Source organism: Populus nigra, chromosome 5 (assembly GCF_951802175.1).
Source record: "Populus nigra chromosome 5, ddPopNigr1.1, whole genome shotgun sequence".
NCBI lineage: Eukaryota > Viridiplantae > Streptophyta > Magnoliopsida > Malpighiales > Salicaceae > Populus > Populus nigra.
In genome coordinates this window covers 582,917-605,317 of record NC_084856.1, presented here as the reverse complement: position 1 = coordinate 605,317, position 22,401 = coordinate 582,917, and the positions used below count along the sequence as shown (strand labels likewise).

The window sequence follows — 22,401 nt, the reverse complement described above, 5'->3', positions numbered from 1 at the left end:
AAAAATAATCTATAATATTAAATCTTAAAAATCTCTCTCAATAGTTGACATTAAAATAAAATAGACATAAATACTGAGTATAAAAAAGACAATCTCAATAGTTGACATTAAAGGATAGAGATGTCCGGTAATTATAACAAAAGCTAAAAGGAAAGGAATGGAAAAATTAACTTTTCATTGTGAATTTTAATAATAGTTTTATTTTTTATTTTTTATTTTTTTATGAGTGAATAAATGTTTTTTTTGTTTTTTTTACAAGGATATTCTGGTTTTTTAAATTTTCAAATACAAGCAAATAATGGTTTTAGCCTTAAAAAAGACAAAAAGAAAAAAAAGAAACTTTGCCTTTAGGGCTATTTTGGTATTTTTCCATGGTATTTTATGTAATTAAGAGGACTATGGAGGTGTTTTGGTATTTTTCACGTAGTATATTTTAATCAAAAAGTTGCCTGAATGTGTTCCACACATCCCAGCGAGTAGGCGGTGCTTGAGTCATTAAAAAGACGTATGAGATATTTACCAGTGACCAAATCTGACCAACCAGCGTATCACTAAATGCGCAGCCATGCCCTTTTCCATATTGAGCGGCGTGTATAAACATATAATGGTTAGATTGCCGCTAGTGATCAATTGTTTGCATTTTTTCTTTCTTTTCTCTCTCATAACAACTAAAGTGCATCGTTGTCCTTTCTTTGTTTGTTGTTTGATTGGGTCTGGCATGAGTTACCAGACTCAAACACCTTTAATCTGACAACCATGTTTGATGCCAGACTCAGGCGCGTGGATGTGGTATAGCTACCAAACCCAAGGCACCTAGGTCTACCAGGCCTAACTACTGTGGGTTTGGTATGTTGGCAGACCCAACTAAACTTGGATCAGGCATAGTTGTTAAACCCAAGACACTTAGGTTTGACATGGTTGTTGTTCTTATTATTGTTGTTGTTGTTGTTATTTGTATTATTATTATTATTATTATTATTATTATTATTATTAGTATGATTATTATTATTATTTTGGTAACCCGGGGTGTCCGGACCAGCTTACATGCACCACAACTAATCCCCGGACCCACTGAACACCCTGTAAGCCCAGTAGGCATGTAAGACACCACGGGGGTGACAGGCGTGCACGCTAGGGCTCGAACCCAAGTGACAGAGGCAAGGAAACCTTGCCTCTGCCGCTGGGCTACAAGCCCTGGTGCTAGTATGATTATTATTTTATTTTTATTTTTATTTTTTTTTATTATCGTGGGTGTCCGGGCCAGCTTGCGCGCACCTCGACTAATCCCACGAGCCCTGAAGTTAACGACCATGTAAGCCTTCAGTGGCCATCATATGAGCAGCCACAGGGTTTGAACCTGAGACTTAAGAGGGAATAAACCCCTTAGTCCCAAGCTCTTACCACTAGGCCACCACCTAGATGGTTCAGTATGATTATTATTATTATTAGTGGTGGTGGTGTTGTTGTTGTTGTTCATTATTGTTATTGTTATTATTATGATTATTCAAGTAAATTTGGGTTAAACATGTTTGTCAAACCCAAATAATGCGAGTATAAAAATTATTTATAAACGATAAATAATTTTTAAACAATAAATCATTATAAAAATCTAATTTAACATTTTAGATCTAAAAATTCAAATCATATCTTCCCATTGAAATAATTTTTTTTTTAATGTTTATGAGTTTGTTATTCCTCCAATAGAAATTCTATCTTTTCTTTTTCTCTTTCTTTTTCTTTAACTATATTTTTTTAAGTTAATGCCTAGGCCTTATATGACCTAAACGTTTGGAACTAACAATCATGCTAGACCCAAAAGCCTTGAGTTTGACGATCATATCATACCCAAAAATCTTTGGTCTGGCAGGTTGCCAGGCATAAGCTACTTGGATCTTATCTTTATAAAAACTTTATGTGCAACATAAATCTACATGAAGGGTTCATACAAACATGAGAAAAAGTTTTTTTTTTTAAATTACATAAACTATATAATGAAACTAAACACATAGTCTAGTATTGTTAAAAATATATATAAAATCACGAACAACCACCCATTAAACAAACATTTTTTTTTGCAATGAGTTTGGTTAAAAAATATAAAAAATATAAATTCATAAAAAAAAAGGAAAAAAAAGGAGAAGATATAATTCCTATTGAAACAATAACAAATTTATAAACATAAAAAATAAATTATTTCAATAGAAAGATATAATTTGAATTTTTAGATCTAAAACATTAGGCTATATTTTTATTATTTATAAATAATTTGTAAACTTGAATTTCTATTTAGGGCAATTCAAGAATAATTTAAATGTTTTTTTATAAAAAATAATTAAAATTTTTATTTAGAATAGTTTAAAGATGGTATAAATATTTTTTTATAAAAAATAAAAAAATAATTAAAATTTTTATTTAGAATAGTTTAAAGATGGTATAAATATTTTTTTATAAATAATAAAAAATAATTAGATATAACTATTAAATTTGTGTCATTTAAACTTGACATGGCTATCAGACACGAGTCTGTCAAGGTTGTCAAATCTAGGTGTACATCTATCATGATAGCGAGAACCAAGAGTTTTGGATTCAAACCCAATAAATTTAGATTTTGCATTGCAAGCATGCCACTATATCGAAATATTTATTATTGGACTCAAAAGATTTAAAATATTTTTAATACTTTTAATATTTTTTTTATAAAAAATATTACTCACCAGCTACAAGGGCGTGCCAATATACTAGTAAAATAATTTGTTTTACGTTTTGTCTCCGTGCCTCAAGCATCCTTCTGTAATAAACATGATCACATGCTCAAATGACTGAAATGGTGAACTCTTGCATAAATTAATAAATTAAGTGAAGACAAGCTTGTTTTTCCTATATTCTCCTCCCTAACTTCTTTTCATCCTGGCTACCTAGCACCTATATATGGGCAAAAATGTGCTTTCCACTGTCACTTGAAAAAAAAAATACAATAATAGATCAAGGTTTTGGCAAATACAAAGGGGAAGGTGCAGTGAATCCATGAGGACTCAACTGCTTGTAGCTTCCCAGAAATCAAGAAAATGAATCGACAATCTGAACCAGAGCTTCATTCCCACAAACAACCATGGCTGTCATTGTTTCTTGTAGAAACAATGCATAGGCCACTGCATGATCAAGTATCAAGAATCGGGAACCTGTGTTCTGGCCACTTGGGATATGCACGTTTGTACAAGCTCATGCAAACAGTGTCGTGCTGCTGAAGGACTCCATTAAAAGTGCATTTCATAGCCCCTGAGCATAAATTACAATAGTTACCACCAAACAACAAAAAGATACCACATACACACATCATTTAAATCATCTGATGCACCATAATGGAATCCTGCATGGGATGATAATGGAATCCAATCCCTTAAAAGTTTAGGTAGATAGACAAAAAAAAAAATTACCATGTGTGCCAACAGGTTCCTTAATTCGACCATGGCGACCGCATTTCGTATACACTTCCACAGGCTGCAAACACCAGCATGATTTTTTATTATGGTTAATGGAGAACAAATCTTTCACAATTCAACCATCCAAAAGTAATAATAAGAAGAAAAGTATCTGCTATAGATATTCTCTCACCTTAAACCATCTTACATCTTCTGGGCTATGGAACATGTATCTTACAGAGGCTTTCAACTTCGATACTCGTTGAGGGTAACTGCATCAAGAATGTAAAGGAATTTCAATAAGCAGAGAATATCTATTTGGGTGATGGGGAAAGGTTCACACAAAACATTAGCCATTATTCATTCTGCACTTAAGAGTAACAAAAGCAAGGATGAGAACAGGGAGATGGAAGATGTTTCTAACGATCATCGCAGACTCAAGCTCAAGCTCAATAAATTCATACCCAGTTAATACAATCTTCTTCAGGATTATCCTATCTGGGTCAATGCTTCTCAAAGAACCAACAGCTGCAATAGCGGGGGCAGCACTTCCTTCTGCACTCTTCAAGACTATCAATGGAAGAGGAGGAAATGAAATAGGAGCATAAATTGATGCGACAGAAAAACGCCCTGCATGAAGGAACCTCTCCATCTTGTGCTTGTCAGAATTCATATCATCAGTGGAAAATATAGGCCTGAGAAGTAAAGAACAGGGTCAAATTGCATAAGGCATGCATCTAGACACACAGATCGTAAAATTGCAACACTTGTGGCTAATAACATTACCTAGCAACAAATTGCCGAAAACCAACATGAAATACTAGTTCTTCTTTGGCTTTGATAGGAGCATCATAGGTATCATGCTTCTTGATACTGAAAAACATTGAATAGGTCATATTGTGAGAGATTAAAGTAATGTAGATGATTACTGATGAACTGAAAACTGTAAACAGCAACAAAACAGCAAAATGCTTCATTGAACATACCTAAAATGAAGAACAGACATCTTGGATTCATGCTGAAAAAGGCCAGATGCTATTATTGGCACTGTCTTTGCAAGCAAACATAACTTGGAAGCAACAGGAGTAGGTACTTCCTTAATATGTAGCCTTGCATATTGGCCCGCTGGTACACAGTCATACCTGTTCTCTTGCTCCATATCTAAGAATTTTGCAAAGACATGTTTTTGTGTTTTTGCAAATTTATCAAATGCAAAAATTCTGGCATATTCTGGAGGTAGAGACTCCTGAAATTTAGAAAATTACTTCAGTGGTGTTCCCAAAGTCTGAGACAACCAATATGCAATCACAATTTCATGATCATATTACCTTTGGGTCCCATGAAGAGGTCCTGAATGACTTGAGACCTCTATATTTGGTGAAACGTTTTCTAGCAGGATTGTCCAATGGAGTATCCACTTCATCTGGATATTCTGAAACACAAAAGGGGAAAAAAAAACATCAGCAATGAAACAAATCTTTTCAGTACTTGAAAAAAAAATGCTCATCATTGTAGGGTCAGGGAAATGGGAGGTACCCTCATCTTCTGCATGCGCTGCTTTGATTTTTTTAATCTCTTCCTCTATCTGTTCCTTAGTCAAGTTATCATCTTCCTGCATGACAAGAAAAGAGTTTAATCTCTGATTACATATAAGTAACTAATCAAACTATCTGTCACAGTTTGAGAATCACCATCATCACTGAATCTGTGTCAGTTTCTTCATCGGCGTCCCTATCATCCAGAGAAGCTTGATCATCATCATCAACATCTGAGTTATTTGTTTCCTTGGGACCATGAAAATAACCTTCAGTTTCATCCAATACCATCCCATCATCAGTATCACTGCCACTAGCTGAACCCTCATCATCTGTTTCATCCAAGATCCAAGCAGCCTGCAAGCAATTCAGGGAATTTGATACTATCAAACAAGGACCGAAACCTCAACTCAATTTCTACAGAACAAGATACAGTGAGCAGAGGGGTTTTGGAAATCGATAAAGACGTGCACAGACCTGGTATTCTGAAGTACCTCGAGGAAGAATCCTCTTCTTTAACCTCTTTTGTTTCTGATTTCTATCAGCCTCATCCATTTCAGCTTCTGTTGGCCAGGTCTGAAAGGGAAGATCATCATAAATAGCAAGTCTTTTACAGAAAAACAATTATTTCCTCAGAATCCTGCGGTATTAAAAATGGTGTGCTATAGAATGTTGATAAAACTTCAAACACAAACAATAACAGGCCAGATGTGAAATCATAGTTCCACAATTATACACTAACCATTTTCAAACCAATTCTCGCTAAAATTTGTAATAAATGGTTAACAGAAAAATATTATGATGCTTGTTCTAGTTACCTGTTCACCTGCAAGAGGATCCAGAACATTTTCAACAACCAATGGCTCCTGTGTCATGGAATCAGGATCCAATGAACGAACTACCTGGAATGATAAAGAAAAACAGATGGAAAACTTAATTGCATAGGCAAAGCGGTCAAAATAGATATGTTAGGGAGCATAAAACACAGGTTGCGAATATAAAAATTGTGTCATTTCTCAAATACATCTATTCTAAATAGTGATGCCTCCAATGCACAGTGATTTCCAGGAGGAGAGGGTGAAGAGATAGAAGAATGGAATTAAGCTAAGTCTTGGTCAATTTCATTATTTATCCTCCATTTGAATGTAAAAGCCAATACCTCCACATCAATCACATCATCTGAATCCATTGCATCCGATTCTTTCCTTAACTTCAACGGATTTGGATCCTTCAGAATTTCAATTTTCTGTAGCTGGAAATCCCCCGCACCAGAAACATGAACCTGATGTTGAAGAAAATAAGATAAACCATCAGATCAGCCTACGAGAAGGAAAGCCAACAACAATTCTCCAGAAGCAGGTAAAAGGCTGAATTTCTTACCAGCTGGTTAACTGAGAGGCTGTGAGCATGTAGATAACCAGTAAGAAGAAGGGTGCATTTTCCTGAGTTCAAATCATCTGCTACCACATCCACCTATAATGCATCCGTAAATGAAGTATGAAAACAACCAGTAACAAGGTGTAGCATAAAAGGCAGTAAAGTGGAGACTCGTGTGGAAATAGAATGCGGGGGTGTAAAGGGAACTAGCTACCAGCCATTCAAGTGCTTGTTCAAGTCTTAAGAATCAGAAAAAAGAAAAGAAAATGATCATTTCCTCATATATTCCTTCGTATTCTCTATTTCTTTATTTTTTCTTAAGATTAAAGCTCCACAATGGACATAGCAAAATGTTCTTGTAATCTTTCCTTATTTTTTCCCCTTGTGGTAGAGAACAAGGCTTAGATAGAGTGGGATGGAGGAAAGGATTCAGGTACCAATCCCGACTGGTTGGTAAAATGATTTGCTAGGTCCTACTGTTTCCCTTTGGTGGCATTGCTATCTAGAAATTTCCTAGAAACTAATCACACAGAGAGAGGAAATAGAAAAGGCACCTTTTGAGACATCAGGTAAGGCCTTTGGTTTCTCCAGTGAGGAACTGTGAGCCTTTGCTCCTTAAATAGCCAAAGAAACTGCAATCAACATAAAATGAAGGCATATGAAACACTGTTACCTTTCCAGAAATAATCAAAACCACGTGTAGAGTACAGTGTGACAAGAGTTAATAGTACTCATCTATTACCTTGTGCAACTCATCTTTTGTATCTGCTGGATAGAACTTACAATCTTCAGGAAACTCACCAGCAAGGTTAGAAATAGACATCTTCTTTAGTTCATTTTTCCCTTTCAGATCACTAGGTAGATCCTAAGACGAAGAAAAGAAAAGAAAATTCCACTTCAGATTAAGCAACAGTCCAGCCTAATCGTTCCTTAATAATGTTGTCATACACACAGAAAGAAAAACATGTAAACTAAGATCTTACACGAAGGAATACAACAGTGTTAGGCAGGCCAAGTTGCCTGAACACAGACAAGCATTGACTTCCAAATGAATCAATATATCCGAAATCAGAGGCATTTTCTTCATATAATGAGTTAGTGGAAGCCACAAAAGCAATTAGATCAGCAACCTACAATTCAGACAGTTTCCAACCAATTAAAAAAAAATCGCAAACCTACAAAACCTGTGGAGAAAAAACACATAGTTGCCGAAATATTCATACCTTGGCCATTTCCATACAGGACAACAAATTCCCATGAGGCGCTTTCAATACCTATAAGCAGAAAACATCAACCATTTATCTCAGAATGTGAAAAGAGTATCATTAAACTTAGTTCACAAGGAAAATTGAATGTCTCATTGGAACCTACTGTGATCCTCATTTTGTATTCAGAGGAAGCAACTGTTGAAGAAACATCTCCAGCACCATCATTGGATAGCACTCTCAAAAGATCTTCAGCAAGCGACTCTACATTTACAGATGCAGAAAGGCCAAAAAGAAGCTGGCCAGATCGAAAAATAAAAAGAAACCCAGAATTTCTTATCATCCATAAACCCAAGAAACATAATTAAAATCGAACCAAGAAGCTCACTGAAGAAGATACTCACAATTACAAGGGGAGCGCTCGTGGAAGAACTCGAAGCTCTTTTTTCTTTCAAAAGTGCCGCCTTTTTCTGCTCTCGCAACTGCAAACACAAAATTAAATTAACAAATAATAATAATAATAATAATTTTCATAAATTAAAGGGATTTTAATATATATATATATATATATAATTACCATCTTGTTACGCTGAAGCCGAGCAGCTCGTGCTCCCTTGGCGACATTGCGCTCCGATTTTGCGATTCTACTCTTGTCTAACACACCAAAAACACAAAACGAGATCGTTTTAGAATCCGACAAAAACAGTAAAGATCACAGAGAAAGGTAAGAGAGATTGAGAGCGAAGAACCTTTAAGGGAAGTTTTGTGAAGGTTACGGGAAGATTTAGTGGAGAAGCGAGACTTGTGAGGTTTGTTTAGCTGAGCTCTGGATCCTCCCATGGCTACTGAGAAGATTTGAACTTTTTGCGAGAGAGGAGAAGAAAAACCCCTTGCCGCTATTTCAGTCTCTGGCTCTAGGGTTTTGCAGAATCAGGGAGGTGCTCTTTTGTTTCGTTGAAGTTGGGGAAAACGGTGCCGTGTGTGCGGTTCTTTTTTAAGAAAAAATAAATAAATAAGATGGATGGAATTTGTTTATCAATTTTATCCTTTATTCCTGAATTGGAGACTTTTGGTATAATTTCTTCACGTAAAATGTTGAGCTGTTTTTCCTTGAGAAAAAAGTATAATTTAGATGAAATTTTTAATCAAATATAAATAAAATATATAATTGAATATTTTTTGAAACCTAAAGGACCAAATTAATGTTATAACTTTTTTGAAGGTAGAATTAAGATAATCTATGTAGTTGGAGGATTTTATTTTTCTTATAGGTGGGTCCATGGATGTTTTTGAGAAAAAATGTGTGTTGTAAAGGTTTGATGATGTGCCGTGCGTATATTAAATGTAGAGTATTTTGATAATTTTTCTAAAATCTTAGGAGATTTTACTTTTTTTGCTTAGACTTTTTGGAGATTTATCTTGATTATTTTACTGTAACGGGGTATATATAGGGTGTACGAGGATAAAATCTTACAAAAAATATATTAATTACTGGACCAGTGGCATATTCAGGTAAAAAAAAATTAATGTAAAAACAAAAATTAAGTGTTCCAAATATATTTTTTAATAATTATTTTTAATAGTAAATTTAAAATATAATGTATATTGGATGATATTTTTAAAAAATATTAATACTGTAATATATTATATGATAATTTTTTTCAAATATTAAAAAGTTATATATTAAATCAATTTAGATTAGCTTGTCAAATATATTATCAAATATATTATCAAGACAAATATATTATCAAGATCATGAGACCATAACAATTTTAAAAAAAATAAATTAAAATAAATTATAAATATTAATTTTTAAATAATTAAATCTTAAATGATAAAATTAACAAAATATATTATTTATAAAAAAACTACTCTAGTTTATTTAGATTATGAGAATGGGATAGTTCTGTAAAAAAAATATTAAGAAAAATTATAAAATTTTACTTTCAATGTATTTAATATTAAATATTAAAATAAAAAAAATAATTTATAAAATTGGAATGAAAAGAATTATGAATGAGTGATAAAATTAAAAAGAAAAACTAGATAAAATAAAAAAGGTTGGGTTGTTGAAAAGTAAAATTAAAAAAAATTAATAATATTTTATGGAAGTTACAGCAGTGATTTGACCTTTCACTTTAATGTTAATTAGTGAAAGTTTAATTCCTAAGCGTAAACCCTTGCAACAAAAATAATATTAAAAATAAGGTGAACTCATTTAACAATTATACAGGTCAATACAGTTGTTGTAATTCTTAATGTTTGCCTGTAAGTTTAAATTAATTTAATATTTATTATTTTAATTTTTTTATTAGTTATCCCTACCTGATTTTTTTATCCAACTATTACTGTAATTAAAAAGAAAAAGATGATGGCAGGGTAGTAATAGTTTTTCAAAATATTTTTTATTTATAAATGCATTAAAATATTTTTTTTAAATAAATATTTTTTTTAAAAAAATATTTTTAATATCAACGCATCAAAATAATATAAAAATACTAAAAAATATTAATTTTAAATAAATAAATAAAATTTAAATTTTTTTAAAAATATTTTTAAAACATAAAAAGTTTGTAACTAGGATAAGTATTGAGATCTTTATTTGTTTTTTAACAAGCTAAATAAATTGAAGGAATTATTTTATCTCCCATCTTTTTTTTTATTACTGTTCATGACTATGTATAAAAGCACAAACTTCTTAATTTTTTATGTTTGCTTATTTTATTCTTAATACAATAATAATATTTTCCTTGTAGTCTGAATATTTCTTCATAGACGAGCTTTGCATGCCCTTTTATACTAGAATAAAGGATTCCATTGCAAATATACCCCAAACACAATCAAGAAAAGGATCCATATTGGTAAGATTTTTTAAAATAAAATTATTAATTCCTTTTAGGTTATTTTTTAGTAGAAGTCCCAAAACTAAAACTTAGAATATGTTTCAAATCTTGATATTAAATTTAAATCTCGTTATATATATCAGATAGGAGCCGGGCTGGACTTGCATGGTAAATTAAATAAAAAAGTATCAAGTGTACATGCAGCACACGTCAAGCAATTTTTACCAATGAATCTATAAATTCAATGGCTGCACATGTTTACTTAGATATTGTTTGTTTTTTATTTTAAAAGTGTTTTTTTTTGTAAATAATCTTTTATTTTAATTTTTTTAATCATTTTAATGTGTTGATGTAGTAATAAATTTAAAAATATAAAAAATATTTTTTAAATAAAAAACAATCATAAACACTATATCAATTAAACTCTTAAGCTTTGTTCGTTTACAGAAGCACCCCGCCTCGTGAAAAATATATATTTTACGATACATCTCTTAAATAAAACACATCACATAAACTTTATGTCGTATTTGATTATTATTTTGGATAGAAAGGATAGGTTCAATAAAAATAAAAATAAACTTAGTTGAAAAGATAGAAACAAGTACCTAAAAATAAATATTTTTCTAGAATAATTTTAAAGTAAATTTATGTACTTTCAAGACACGAGATACAAAAAAACCATGTTTTTATATATAATATTTTTTATTTTTTATTCTTAAATTATAATCATAAAAAACTTTTAATTTTAAAATTGTTCAACCAAGAAATGTAATGATAAAAATAAGTATTTTAACAGTTTTAAAATCGAACTCGAGGGTCGATTTAAGGCAAAACTCGAGTCACAAGTCGAGTTGACTTAGTTTAACTTAAATATGTGCGGGAATTTAAGTGGTTATCATCATAGTTTAAAAATTTGATTAAAGAGTCAATCGGGGCAAAGCTTAGATCACGAGTGGAGTTGATCATTGACCCACGTCAAAGTAATAACAAAAATGATTATTATTGTAGTTTTAAAAATCAACTCAGTGGTTAACCCGGGGTGAGACTATGATCACGTGCAAGGAGGGTTAAGACAAATAAAAGTAGTTATTATCATAGTTTAAAATTTTGATTAGAGGGTCAACCCGGGCAATATCCAAGTCTCGGGTTACGAGAGTCAACCTGGGTTGACCAAAGTCAATATAAAGATAAAAATTATTATTATTATAGTTTTAGAATTCAACCCGAGGGTTAACCGAAACAAGGCCTGTATCACAAGTTGGGTAAGCACGAGCCAACGTGAGTCAAGGTATAAATAAAAATTATTATTATCATGGTTTTAAAACTCGATCAAGAAGCTTACGCGGTACAAGGTTTGGGAAACGGGTTGGAAGGAGCAGTCCATCAAGTCAGTCTTAATTTTATAACTATAATTACTATAACATTATTAATTTCAACACCCAATACAACCTGGAGTAAAAAAAAATATATCCAATTATTTTTTAAAAAACATGCAACCTTGACAATAATACATATTAAAGATAAAATATTTTTTTTTTATATATTTTACCATATTTTATCCATCATAACTAAATAAATTACAAAAATAATCATTGTTTTATAAAATGTACCACTACCAAACATAATTCAATATCCATTTCTTTTTATATATTTTCCCCTTTATTTTTAATGTCTTTATTTTTTATTTTGAACATAGTAATCAATGGCCACTGTAGTAAATATGTTGTTGCCTTATTAGCACGCGCTAAACTCATAAAACATAAAATACGACCGTGACCAAATCTACATCCCATTAATTCAGCACAAATTTATCGTGATCCCTTAATTTTAATTTGTTTTTCAAATCAATCCCTGTAGCTCAACCTTATGGTCCCTTTATCCAATTACGTGGGATGTGATGTTTGGTATGAGGTTGAAAAATGTAAGTAAATTATTCCATAAGTAATTATATTATAATATCGAATTTAAAAAGTATAAAATCCGAAAGCACGAGGGTTGCATATCCAAAATTAAAACACAGGGGTTGATTCAATACATTTACAAACTTTGAGGGACCATACATTAATGTACTCTTTAAAAAATCTATACCCGATAAAACATTTCTTGCTTCCCGTTAGGCCACCTCTACTCTTCACCCCTCCCTCGCTCTCTCCCAGTTTCCATCTATCTCCAAGTAAGATGCTTTTGTTTCCTCCACCTCTCCCAAATCGATTCCCTTCAGTTTATATAACTTCTCCAATCGTCCACCACCACCACCACCACCTTATCTTCCAACCACCACTCTCCGCCACTTCGACCACCACAAATTTCACCGACTCCTCTCTCTCTTACTCAAAACGACTACACTATGCTTCACAAAACGATATCGAAGGCTCTAGTGACGACGACGTTCTCCCTCTCCAAAGCCGCCGTTATGACTTCACTCCTCTCCTCGACTACCTCTCCAAAAAAATCACCACTTCCACTGACTCTGACTCAGCCTCATCCTCTCCCACTTCACTGGACCTCACCGAGTTCCAACTGGCCGAGTCATACCGAGTAGTCCCTGGTCCACTCTGGCACTCTCTATTAAAATCTCTCTGTACTTCCTCTTCCTCTATTGGTCTCGCTTACGCTGTCGTTTTATGGCTACAAAAGCATAACCTCTGTTTCTCTTACGAGTTGCTGTACTCTATCTTGATTCACGCGCTTGGTCAGTCAGAGAAACTATACGAGGCGTTTTTGCTCTCCCAGAGGCAAAATTTGACCCCATTAACTTATAATGCCTTGATTAGCGCCTGTGCACGGAATAATGATCTTGAAAAGGCGCTTAATTTGATAACTAGAATGAGGCAGGATGGTTATCCGTCGGATTTTGTTAATTATAGTTTGATAATTAGGTCGTTAATGAGGAAAAATAGAGTTGATTCTGCGATTTTGCAAAAGCTTTATAGGGAAATTGAGTGTGATAAGCTTGAACTTGATGTGCAGTTATCAAATGATATAATTGTTGGGTTTGCGAAAGCTGGTGATTTGAGTAAAGCGTTGGAGTTCTTAGGTGTGGTTCAAGGTAGTGGATTGAGTGTGAAAACTGCAACGCTCGTGGCTGTTATTTGGGCTTTAGGGAATTGTGGTAGGACAGTGGAAGCGGAGGCGATTTTCGAGGAAATGAGAGATAATGGATTGAAACCGAGGACTAGGGCGTATAATGCACTTCTTAGAGGGTATGTGAAAGCAGGTTTGTTGAAAGATGCGGAGTTTGTTGTTTCGGAGATGGAGAGGAGTGGTGTTTCGCCGAATGAACAGACTTATAGTTTTTTGATTGACGCATATGGGAATGCGGGGAGATGGGAGAGTGCGAGGATCGTGTTGAAGGAAATGGAAGCAAGTAATGTGCAGCCTAATGCATATGTTTTTAGTCGGATTTTATCAAGTTACCGGGATAAAGGGGAGTGGCAGAAATCTTTTCAAGTTTTGAGGGAAATGGAGAACAGTGGGGTGCGCCCTGATAGGGTATTTTATAATGTTATGATTGATACCTTTGGCAAGTTTAATTGTCTTGATCATGCTATGGCTACCTTTGATAGGATGTTATCAGAGGGGATAGAACCTGATACAGTTACATGGAATACCCTAATAGATTGTCATTGCAGGGCAGGGAAGCATGATAGAGCGGAGGAGTTGTTTGAGGAAATGATGGAAGGAGGGTACTCACCTTGTAATACTACATTTAACATTATGATTAATTCATTTGGGGACCAGGAGAGATGGGATGATGTGAAGAATTTGTTGGCACATATGCGAAGTCAGGGTTTAGTGCCCAATTCTGTGACGTATACTACCCTCATTGATATTTATGGGAAATCAGGGAGGTTTAATGATGCAATTGAGTGCTTGGATGACATGAAGGCTGCAGGATTAAAACCTTCCTCTACTATGTACAACGCGTTGATAAATGCCTATGCACAAAGGGTATGTTAACAGCCTTGTCACTACCACCAACTCCTTTATATGATTGCTTTATTGTGTGATCTTGCTAAACGCTTTATTCATATGGTTACTGATAATCAGATTATAGTGGATCATAGGCGTAGTCTTGGCCACCTGGACTATTTTCATTGTGGGTATAAAAATAAACTTTTGCATGAAAATATTATCTTGCAAGAAACTACATATCCATGATCATGTGCTTAAATGTCTGACCTATCATTCGTGCTTTCCGTGTAGGTGGGACATAGGAGAACATGACTAATATTTTAGATAATTACCATTAAACCTCTATCATCACATTTGCTATGCAATTGAGATCACTGATGCTTGTCATTTTGATGTGTAATAAGATGACACTGTCATGTGTTTAATAAATGCACCTTTTTGGTTCTCTGGGGGAACTTTTAATCCTCAGAAGTACAAGCTCAGATCTTGGTATGTGCAAATCAGAAATGAATGCATTCTCTACCCTTTTTGTGCAAATTGGAACTCTGTAATATACATAGGGTCCACTAGTCTGACCTTTTAATGATCTAGCATTTCATTTTCCTACAGGGTTTGTCTGAGCAAGCTGTAAGTGCATTTAGGGCAATGAGGGTTGATGGTCTAAAGCCTAGTCTCCTAGCTCTCAATTCGTTGATCAATGCATTTGGTGAGGATAGGAGGGATGCTGAAGCCTTTACAGTGCTGCAGTACATGAAGGAAAATGTAAGCATTAGTTGGTAATTGTCCGTGAATATCCATTGGTTGTCTTGCCCTTTTATAAATGTCCATGGTTCAATAACTGCAGGACTTGAAGCCAGATGTGGTTACTTATACAACACTTATGAAAGCTCTGATTCGTGTTGAGAAGTTCGATAAGGTATAATATTTGTTATATTGCTCGCAGACAAGTCATGCCCATAATCCCAGATACCCGTGTCTCCTTTTCATATGCACGTGTTTGGAAATTTTGATGCGCTGCCTTTCTTTCTTTCTTTCTTGTGATGTGTTTGGACATTGATACTGCAACCTTTGCATTTTGTGCCCATTGTACATCCACCGCGTACTGTCGATCTCCTTTTCTTCATATCCTTTTCTTAAGGTATTGCTGACATGATAAAGCTGAACGCTGCATATATCATGGGCTGATAAATTGTTTGCAGTGATCCATGTATCAAAATTTAGATGTTTCAGTTGTTACTATCAATCATTGAGTTACCTGCCTTAAAATAATCTAATCAAATGGATGCATAATTTCTCATCACTTCTACCTAGAAATGAAACATTATATCAAATAACTGATGTATAGTTTATAACTACCTTTTAACCTTAAACTGCATAAACATTGTATGGTGTGTGTCACCCTGCAGCTTTGTCTGCTTGTTTTTTGCTTATACTGCATATCTGTATCTGAGCTGGAAGTTCAGACTTCAGAGCCTTTGGACTTGGATTAGCAACTAGAATTGTGGTTCACTTTAACTTTATAGTGCATCCACTAATTTTGGACTTGCATTATAGGAAGTCACATAAAGATCAAATTTGGGTATGTGCTAGATGAGATTGTTGTTCATGTCTAACAAATATCTTAAATGCCCTAGCTATATAGTTACAATGTCTGAATACATGCCTATCAATCACCCTTGTTCTATAACTTTGTGCTTAGATAATTGGTTTCCACGTCTACAATCCTCTGTGTTTCAGGTTCCATTTGTGTATGAAGAAATGATTTTGTCTGGTTGCACTCCAGATAGGAAAGCTAGAGCAATGTTACGCTCTGCTCTGAAATACATGAAGCAAACACTAGAATTGTAGATGAGAAGCCCAAGCTATCCACCCATACCGAAATATGAGATCATTATTATATTCAAATTTGATTTTCTTGTTTGAGGTTTGTGCCTGCATTCCCTTACACTGTTGTCATTATACGATAATTAGCATATATCTTATCCTCCATAGCATGAAGTCATTCTCATTCTCTGGACTATTACGGTTTTGCAGGAAATACTTCATACATGCACATCCTCACAAGACTTGCAAAGGGGTTCTGCTTCAGGAGCTAATGGCTGTCTGCATCCATAAAGTGTCATATAGTTGAGATAAAAAACACAGGATTTGAGGAAACCTCCTCCCTCCCTCCTCCCATTTGTTTAACTGTTAATATTTTTCTCACCGCACGCCATGGTAATGAGATACGTAATTGTTGCCAGGGTTATTTTCTATAACTGCATATATCGTTCTTGTATCCCAACAGAAATAAAAATACTGTTCATGATTCAATGATTAAATACCACCCTCCTGTCTGTGACGGGAAATTTCAACCAAACAAAAGCTCTGAAATTTCCTTCCCGATGAATTATGGTAATAAGCATTTGTTATTTTCTCATATGATAACAGTTTTCTTTATTAGCCTTCCCTTTGCTTGTTGGTTTGTGCAAAGCTTATAATCTTCATCAGATTCAAGTTCAATGGTGGCATTAGAGAGCAGATAATAGGCAATTCATTGAGAGAAACCAATATTAGATCATGGAAGAAGAAAAAAAGTTCTAGATGAAGCTTAATTACACTAATTTTAGATTATAGGAAATACTTAATACATCTTTTTCTAAAGAATGTAGAGTACACAATACAATGTCAGGCGGGTAAGGCTGAAACAATAGGTCTACTGGACTTGCTCCTTGCAATTCTAGAACAGAACATGAACAATAACAAAACTGATGATAATAAGAAAAGCCTAAAATACGTCCTTATCTCCTGCATCCCAACATCTAGCACCTCCATCTTTTTACCATATCTATTTCTCCTCTCCACCAAGTACCCGTCAAGATACTCATCAATCGATACAAACTTGTCCAAACTGGATGCCATCTCCTTTGAACTGTTTCCATCTAGCTGGTGCGGTCCCAGCTTAAAAATTGTGAAGAAAGAAGAGGACCAGTCATTGAGAACTCTCTGTACACAAAAAGAAAATTTTGATAGTTAAGTTTAGATTCTTTCCATCACCAAACAGATGCTACTTTGGTTAAACATTGATGAAACATGAGACTAAAAAGAAAATAAAGAATAGCAATCCAGCTTACATGGAAGGTAGTAAAATCAACAGGATTGAACATTTTAAAGCAGTCCTTTGATGAAGCTGCGGTATCTCCGTAAATCTGCCAGTTATAGCATGAAACAAAAGTTAAAGAGAGACTGGCTTCTAATTTTTAAGCATTTTTATGGAAGGAGTTCATATTTCACAAACCTCAAAGGTGAAGGCCATAGGCACTTTTACAACTTCGTACATGAAATCTGTTGCTGTCCCATGTGCAAGATACCTATATTAAAGCATTAAACAAAAACATGTCAAATTTGTAAAATACCTATATTAAAGCATTAAACAAAAACATGTCAAATTTGTAAAATTGCAAAGTGGCACGCGACCATCTAATTTTTAAAATTGTATGGCAAATCATATTTCCTTCAAGATGATAATAAGTGGAACCAGGGCATGGAAATCCTTGGAACTATGCAAAAGGAATTGCATGCTCGCAAGAGCTGCAAGGCAACTCCAAAGGCCCTGCAGGCCGTGAAGACACTAGGCTATAACAGCCGAAGTATCCAGATGTTTTAGACTGAAGTGACGTGGAACATGTTGCGAATATATTTATAGACCAGATAAATACAGCCAAGCCTACAAAGAAGCCCGAACACGTCAAACATGCAGCTTGATAAAAACAACCATAACCAGATTGAGCTGAAATTTTAGTAGAAAAATTTAAAGGTCTAGGGTTAAAATCTCATTATCATTAGATGTTAGGAAGGTCTTCAAATAAGACCTAGAAGTTACTGTTTGAGATTTATATTTTTATAGTTGATTTAAGATTTTTTTTTTCTAGTTGGATTAGAACTTTTTTATTATTTTTCCATTTTTGTTGAGGATTTTTTACTAGCATATAATCATTTTTATCGAAGATTAATGAAACAAACCTTGAGTTTTCTCTACAATTTTCTCTACTGAGAACCCCAGCTTTTTTCTCTATAGTTTAGGGCATTAAGACTTTAGGGATTGAGGAACCCTAGCTTTTATCCTTGCTATACGCTGTGTCCAGAAGTCTAGAACGATACATATGAACCAGCTACAAATCAGAAGTTTGGACAATGCAGGCATGGCCATATTTACTAAAGTCACATGATGTCCCAACAGAAGGCCTATAGGGAAAAAAAAATGGCCATATCACAAAGCCACCAAGAGGGGAAATATCACAAAGCCATCACTATGTCCATGTGTGTCACTTGCATGCAGCAATGCACTGTGATTAAGTGGTAAGGTCCGTATGACAGCATGCTTTGCAAAAATAGGAACTAATTGTATTGTAAGCTAATGGACACTCATCAGTAACCACTATTAAGACACTACAATAGTGGTTGTCTCTCTAGAAAAAATGGAAAGTAAGAGATTTTGAATGGACAGGTTCTCAGTTTTAAGTAATACAAACCCAACAGAGCCTCCTCCTGAACCAATCATACAACGCTTGTGGCAATGAACATTGTTCAGTTTACTAAGCAATGACCTCATCTGTTCTGATGGTGCACCATCAGGGGTTGTATTCCTGTGGTCGTAAGGCATGAATAATGCCTGAAAAACAAAAACAAATAAGAAATCATGCAACCCTAAGTGAAAAGGAATAGAAGCACGTTATAACGAACCAAAGTAGGCAATGAAAAGGAATGGAAAAAAAAAAGTGTTTCTTTGGACCACTCACCTCCATTCCCGAATGCACATTAACCCATATGTGAGGATCGAATGTTAAGGCGAGTTTCCGCATTATTTGAGTTTCAGGCTCACTAAAAGGACCAGTCCCAGGATTTTCTTCATATGGATCATAGTCCTGTAATTGGAGAAGCACTAAATATGAGGCAAGGAAACCACATCACATTGTAGCACACTATCGAACTGAATTATGACAATCAAATCCTTCAGTTATACATACAAGGGAAGAACTTTACTGGTTATTCTAAAGGCCCATTTATAGTCCACTGTACAAAGATTTCAATTCACTTGATGTGCTCATGATGTTGTTTTGTAAAGCAGTATTCAGATGGTATTAAATTTAATATGCAGAACACACCTTCTCCTTTTTGCCCCAATCAACACTCCAATTCCGGTTGAGATCAACTCCTCTACCTGCCAAAAAAATAAACTTAATCACTTCTAACTCTCCGAACAGTCATTTTAAACCTTAAAAATCAACAGCATTACCATTCCTCCTCTCACAAAGATCTCCTCCTTCAACAAGTTTCCGTCCATTCACATTTTCCATTGGCACCACCTGCCATGCCATTGAAAATTAGCATTCCGAAACATCAGCTCGTAGATACCACAAATGAACATATATCTCTGGCTTCTAAGGTTGTAATTATCCTCGATAGAGACACGATTCAGCTATAAGGAAAATTAGTAGCCGCGACATATTTAAACTACCTTTATGACGAGCTTGTCTAGGATATTATTCAAAGAAGCAGCATCTACATCGGGTAGAAACTGTTCCTCACTTAAAATCGACAAGATCCGGAATGCAAGTTCTGTTGTAATTAGCTCCCTCCCATGTTGCCCGAAACTCTGGAAGACAAGGGAATCATCTGTCAACAAAACCAGCAATTACCAATCACACCAAAATACCAATCTTCAATAAACTAATCCGCTACACACCAAATCGAATTCCTTAAACCTAATCCAAAAAACCAACAATTCCTTAAATCAAACTACTTGATGGGTTCTTCCAGCAATACATAAACAATTCGGAAAAAAAGGCGAAAACTTACAAGAAGAATCCGAAACTTCGTCCTGTCATCAGCTTCTTTTCTACTTCTGCAATAAGTAACTACACTAATCTCCGCTTTATAACCCCTGTTTCCTGTTTTAATTGTCTCCACCTATTAAATTAAAAAAAGAATAGCAACCCATCATCACAACCTTAAAAACAACATTAAAAAAACACAAAAAAACACAAACTTTTTATTACCATAAAAAGGAAAACGTACGGTAAGTTTGTCTGGGTGACGGTGTACCAATGCCTTTATTTGCTCCAACAAATCAGCGCTGTAACAAAAACAATGAAAATAGAAATCAGGCACTATTTCGTTCAACAGAGAGATAATTTTGATTTATTATTAATTACCTAGAGTGGTAGAGATCGCGATTGATGGGAGTGAAAGTGGAATTAGATTTAGCATTAACGAGTGAAAGAGAAGCGAAAATGAAGAAGGGGAGGAGAGAAGCCATGAGTTGCAGAGAGAGGAGTCTTTGTTTCCTCTTGATTTATGTGTTGCTTCGTGTTTCATTTCATTTCTCTTCTTGCTTGCAGGCCGAGAGAGAGAGAGAGATGATGATGGTGATGGAGAGAGAGGGAGAGAGACAGGGTGTGTGAGACTTTGTCAGTGTCTAATCTAGATTTCCACGTTCAACGGCCGCATTCACACCATGTAAATGATGAATTTGGTCCCTATTTTCTCAAATTTGCTTAGTTTGGTGCTTTATTATTTTTATCTTAAATATCATCTCCAAAATGGCAAAATACGATTCTCATAATCTGTTAATTGTATAAAAAATTGTTATTTGTGCTCTCGAAAAGTACTTCGAAGAGAGAGAGAGAGATTCGTTCATCAATTTGGGTTCGAATGTCATCTACCCTTTAATTAATTTTACTTGTTAAGATAACTTATGTTTTATCCTTGACGTCAATGTTATAAGATCAAAACAAATGACCTTTATAGTGATTATGAAGGCAATCACCTTTTTCATGTCCATTTTAATTTTAAAAAGAAAAGCTTCATCGTTAAATTCAATTAAAAAAATATTTGATAGTGTAATTTTATAGCAAATAATGACATGAATTTAGTTATAAAAGGTTCCGTGTGTTTGTTATTATGATGTATAATATTTTTTAAAATATTTTTTGTTTAAAAATATATCAAAGTAATTGTTTGTTAGATTTTTTTATTTTTTTTATATTAGTACACTAAAATTATTAAAAAACACTAAAAATATAAATTTAATATTTTTTTAAAAATGAAAGTACTTTTAAAAATATTACAAAAACAAAAATTACTATACTCTCAAATACTTATTTATTAATAGAGAATAAATCAAACAAAAAATAGTAAGGGATTAAAAAAAATAAAAATTAAAGGTCTTAACCTTATGCGTTTAGTTGATTTTCAAAAGCATTTTTGATTTGAAAGAACATTAAGTCTTGTTTAAGAGTTGTCATATATGTTATTTTTCAAAGTAATTTTTACTTAAAAATATATCAAAATAATATTTATTTTTGATATCAGCACATTAAAACGATAAAAAACACACATAAAAAAATAATCTGAATAAAAAGAAAAAAAAATTTCCAAAAGCATGGTTGAAGCATAATGCCAAATGGAACCTAAATTAATGCTTTTTTTTTAATGTTTTATGATAGTTTTGAAGTGTTGATGTTAAAAATAAAAAAAAAACAAATATAAGAAAAACTTATTTTGTTGTATTTTCAAATGAAAATCTATTTTAAAAAATATTTTACACCATAATCCCAAATACCCTTTAAATATATAAAACATCTGGGCTGATGGCATCTTATGAGTGTTTGCGAATATTTTTTTTAATGTTTTTAGTTATTTTTGAATTGTTTTAATGCATTGATATGAAAAATAATTTTTTAAAATAAAAATAAAATTATTTTAATATATTTTTAATTAAAAAATACTTTAAAAAACAAAATTCACCCTAATCACCTCATGTTTCCCTGAAGGAATCACAAGCCCATTAAAAAATAAGGTTAAGCTTATAGTGAATTACTTGATTTATCAAATTCAATTAGATTAACACTAAGAATATTTTTTTAAAAAATTATTTTAATAAAAACTATTAATTCAAGTTGATCTGATGTTTCACGGATTAATTTGATAATGCACGGGTTAATTCAACAACCCAGTAAACCAAACTTTTTTTCAATACGTCTCTGAAACCAAGTGGACAACCAAGGATCTAGCAACCAGAAAGGCTTAAAAACTTGTGCTTGGGATTGAGAATAGAGACACGCTC

General features: G+C 33.6%; 3 protein-coding genes across 6 annotated transcripts; 1 reads left to right on the top strand and 2 right to left on the bottom strand.

Moving 5' to 3' along the window:
* Positions 1-2,816: 2,816 nt before the first annotated feature.
* Positions 2,817-8,486, bottom strand: LOC133695312 (uncharacterized). The gene is made up of 21 exons (XM_062117234.1): positions 8,286-8,486; positions 8,114-8,190; positions 7,941-8,018; positions 7,703-7,834; positions 7,555-7,605; positions 7,315-7,461; positions 7,074-7,196; positions 6,886-6,963; positions 6,335-6,427; positions 6,114-6,236; positions 5,773-5,856; positions 5,432-5,530; positions 5,111-5,311; positions 4,956-5,031; positions 4,748-4,851; positions 4,406-4,665; positions 4,206-4,292; positions 3,884-4,114; positions 3,613-3,691; positions 3,435-3,498; positions 2,817-3,276 (listed from the first exon to the last, which is right to left on the bottom strand). Exons 1-21 carry the CDS (start codon positions 8,374-8,376, stop codon positions 3,158-3,160), a joined length of 2,397 nt encoding a protein of 798 aa, XP_061973218.1. The 5' UTR covers positions 8,377-8,486; the 3' UTR covers positions 2,817-3,157.
* Positions 8,487-12,502: 4,016 nt separating this feature from the next.
* On the top strand, positions 12,503-16,658 carry LOC133693143 (pentatricopeptide repeat-containing protein At5g42310, chloroplastic-like). Of its 3 annotated transcripts, none has more exons than XM_062114284.1 (5): positions 12,503-14,330; positions 14,904-15,056; positions 15,139-15,210; positions 16,078-16,218; positions 16,329-16,658. In XM_062114284.1, the coding sequence occupies exons 1-4, from the start codon at positions 12,558-12,560 to the stop codon at positions 16,111-16,113; spliced, it is 2,034 nt and encodes a 677-aa protein (XP_061970268.1). In that variant the 5' UTR covers positions 12,503-12,557; the 3' UTR covers positions 16,114-16,218; positions 16,329-16,658. The 3 variants fall into 3 exon arrangements, with proteins under 3 accessions (XP_061970268.1, XP_061970266.1, XP_061970267.1); XM_062114282.1 differs by having other exon boundaries at positions 16,032-16,218; XM_062114283.1 differs by lacking the exon at positions 16,078-16,218.
* Positions 16,659-16,878: 220 nt separating this feature from the next.
* LOC133693386 (metallocarboxypeptidase A-like protein ARB_03789) lies at positions 16,879-20,757 on the bottom strand. 2 transcript variants are annotated; one of them, XM_062114590.1, is made up of 11 exons: positions 20,489-20,757; positions 20,352-20,409; positions 20,133-20,243; positions 19,792-19,929; positions 19,570-19,639; positions 19,439-19,494; positions 19,073-19,198; positions 18,806-18,945; positions 17,572-17,644; positions 17,408-17,482; positions 16,879-17,279 (listed from the first exon to the last, which is right to left on the bottom strand). In XM_062114590.1, exons 1-11 carry the CDS (start codon positions 20,590-20,592, stop codon positions 16,962-16,964), a joined length of 1,269 nt encoding a protein of 422 aa, XP_061970574.1. In that variant the 5' UTR covers positions 20,593-20,757; the 3' UTR covers positions 16,879-16,961. The 2 variants fall into 2 exon arrangements, with proteins under 2 accessions (XP_061970574.1, XP_061970575.1); XM_062114591.1 differs by having other exon boundaries at positions 20,333-20,409; positions 20,489-20,550.
* Between the last annotated feature and the right edge of the window lie 1,644 nt (positions 20,758-22,401).

Coding starts and splice junctions, on each gene's coding strand:
- LOC133693143 (XM_062114282.1), top strand. CDS start 12,558: ATGCTTTTGTTTCCTCCACCTCTCCCAAATCGATTCCCTTCAGTTTAT. Junction 15,057..15,138: donor TGCAGTACATGAAGGAAAAT/GTAAGCATTAGT, acceptor CAATAACTGCAG/GACTTGAAGCCAGATGTGGT. Junction 15,211..16,031: donor GTGTTGAGAAGTTCGATAAG/GTATAATATTTG, acceptor TCTGTGTTTCAG/GTTCCATTTGTGTATGAAGA.
- LOC133693386 (XM_062114590.1), bottom strand. CDS start 20,592: ATGGCTTCTCTCCTCCCCTTCTTCATTTTCGCTTCTCTTTCACTCGTT. Junction 20,244..20,351: donor GTCACCCAGACAAACTTACC/GTACGTTTTCCT, acceptor TTAATTTAATAG/GTGGAGACAATTAAAACAGG. Junction 19,495..19,569: donor TCTTTGTGAGAGGAGGAATG/GTAATGCTGTTG, acceptor TTTTTTTGGCAG/GTAGAGGAGTTGATCTCAAC.
- LOC133695312 (XM_062117234.1), bottom strand. CDS start 8,376: ATGGGAGGATCCAGAGCTCAGCTAAACAAACCTCACAAGTCTCGCTTC. Junction 5,857..6,113: donor ATGATGTGATTGATGTGGAG/GTATTGGCTTTT, acceptor TTATCATTCCAG/GTAGTTCGTTCATTGGATCC. Junction 4,115..4,205: donor TTTCGGCAATTTGTTGCTAG/GTAATGTTATTA, acceptor TTTACTTCTCAG/GCCTATATTTTCCACTGATG.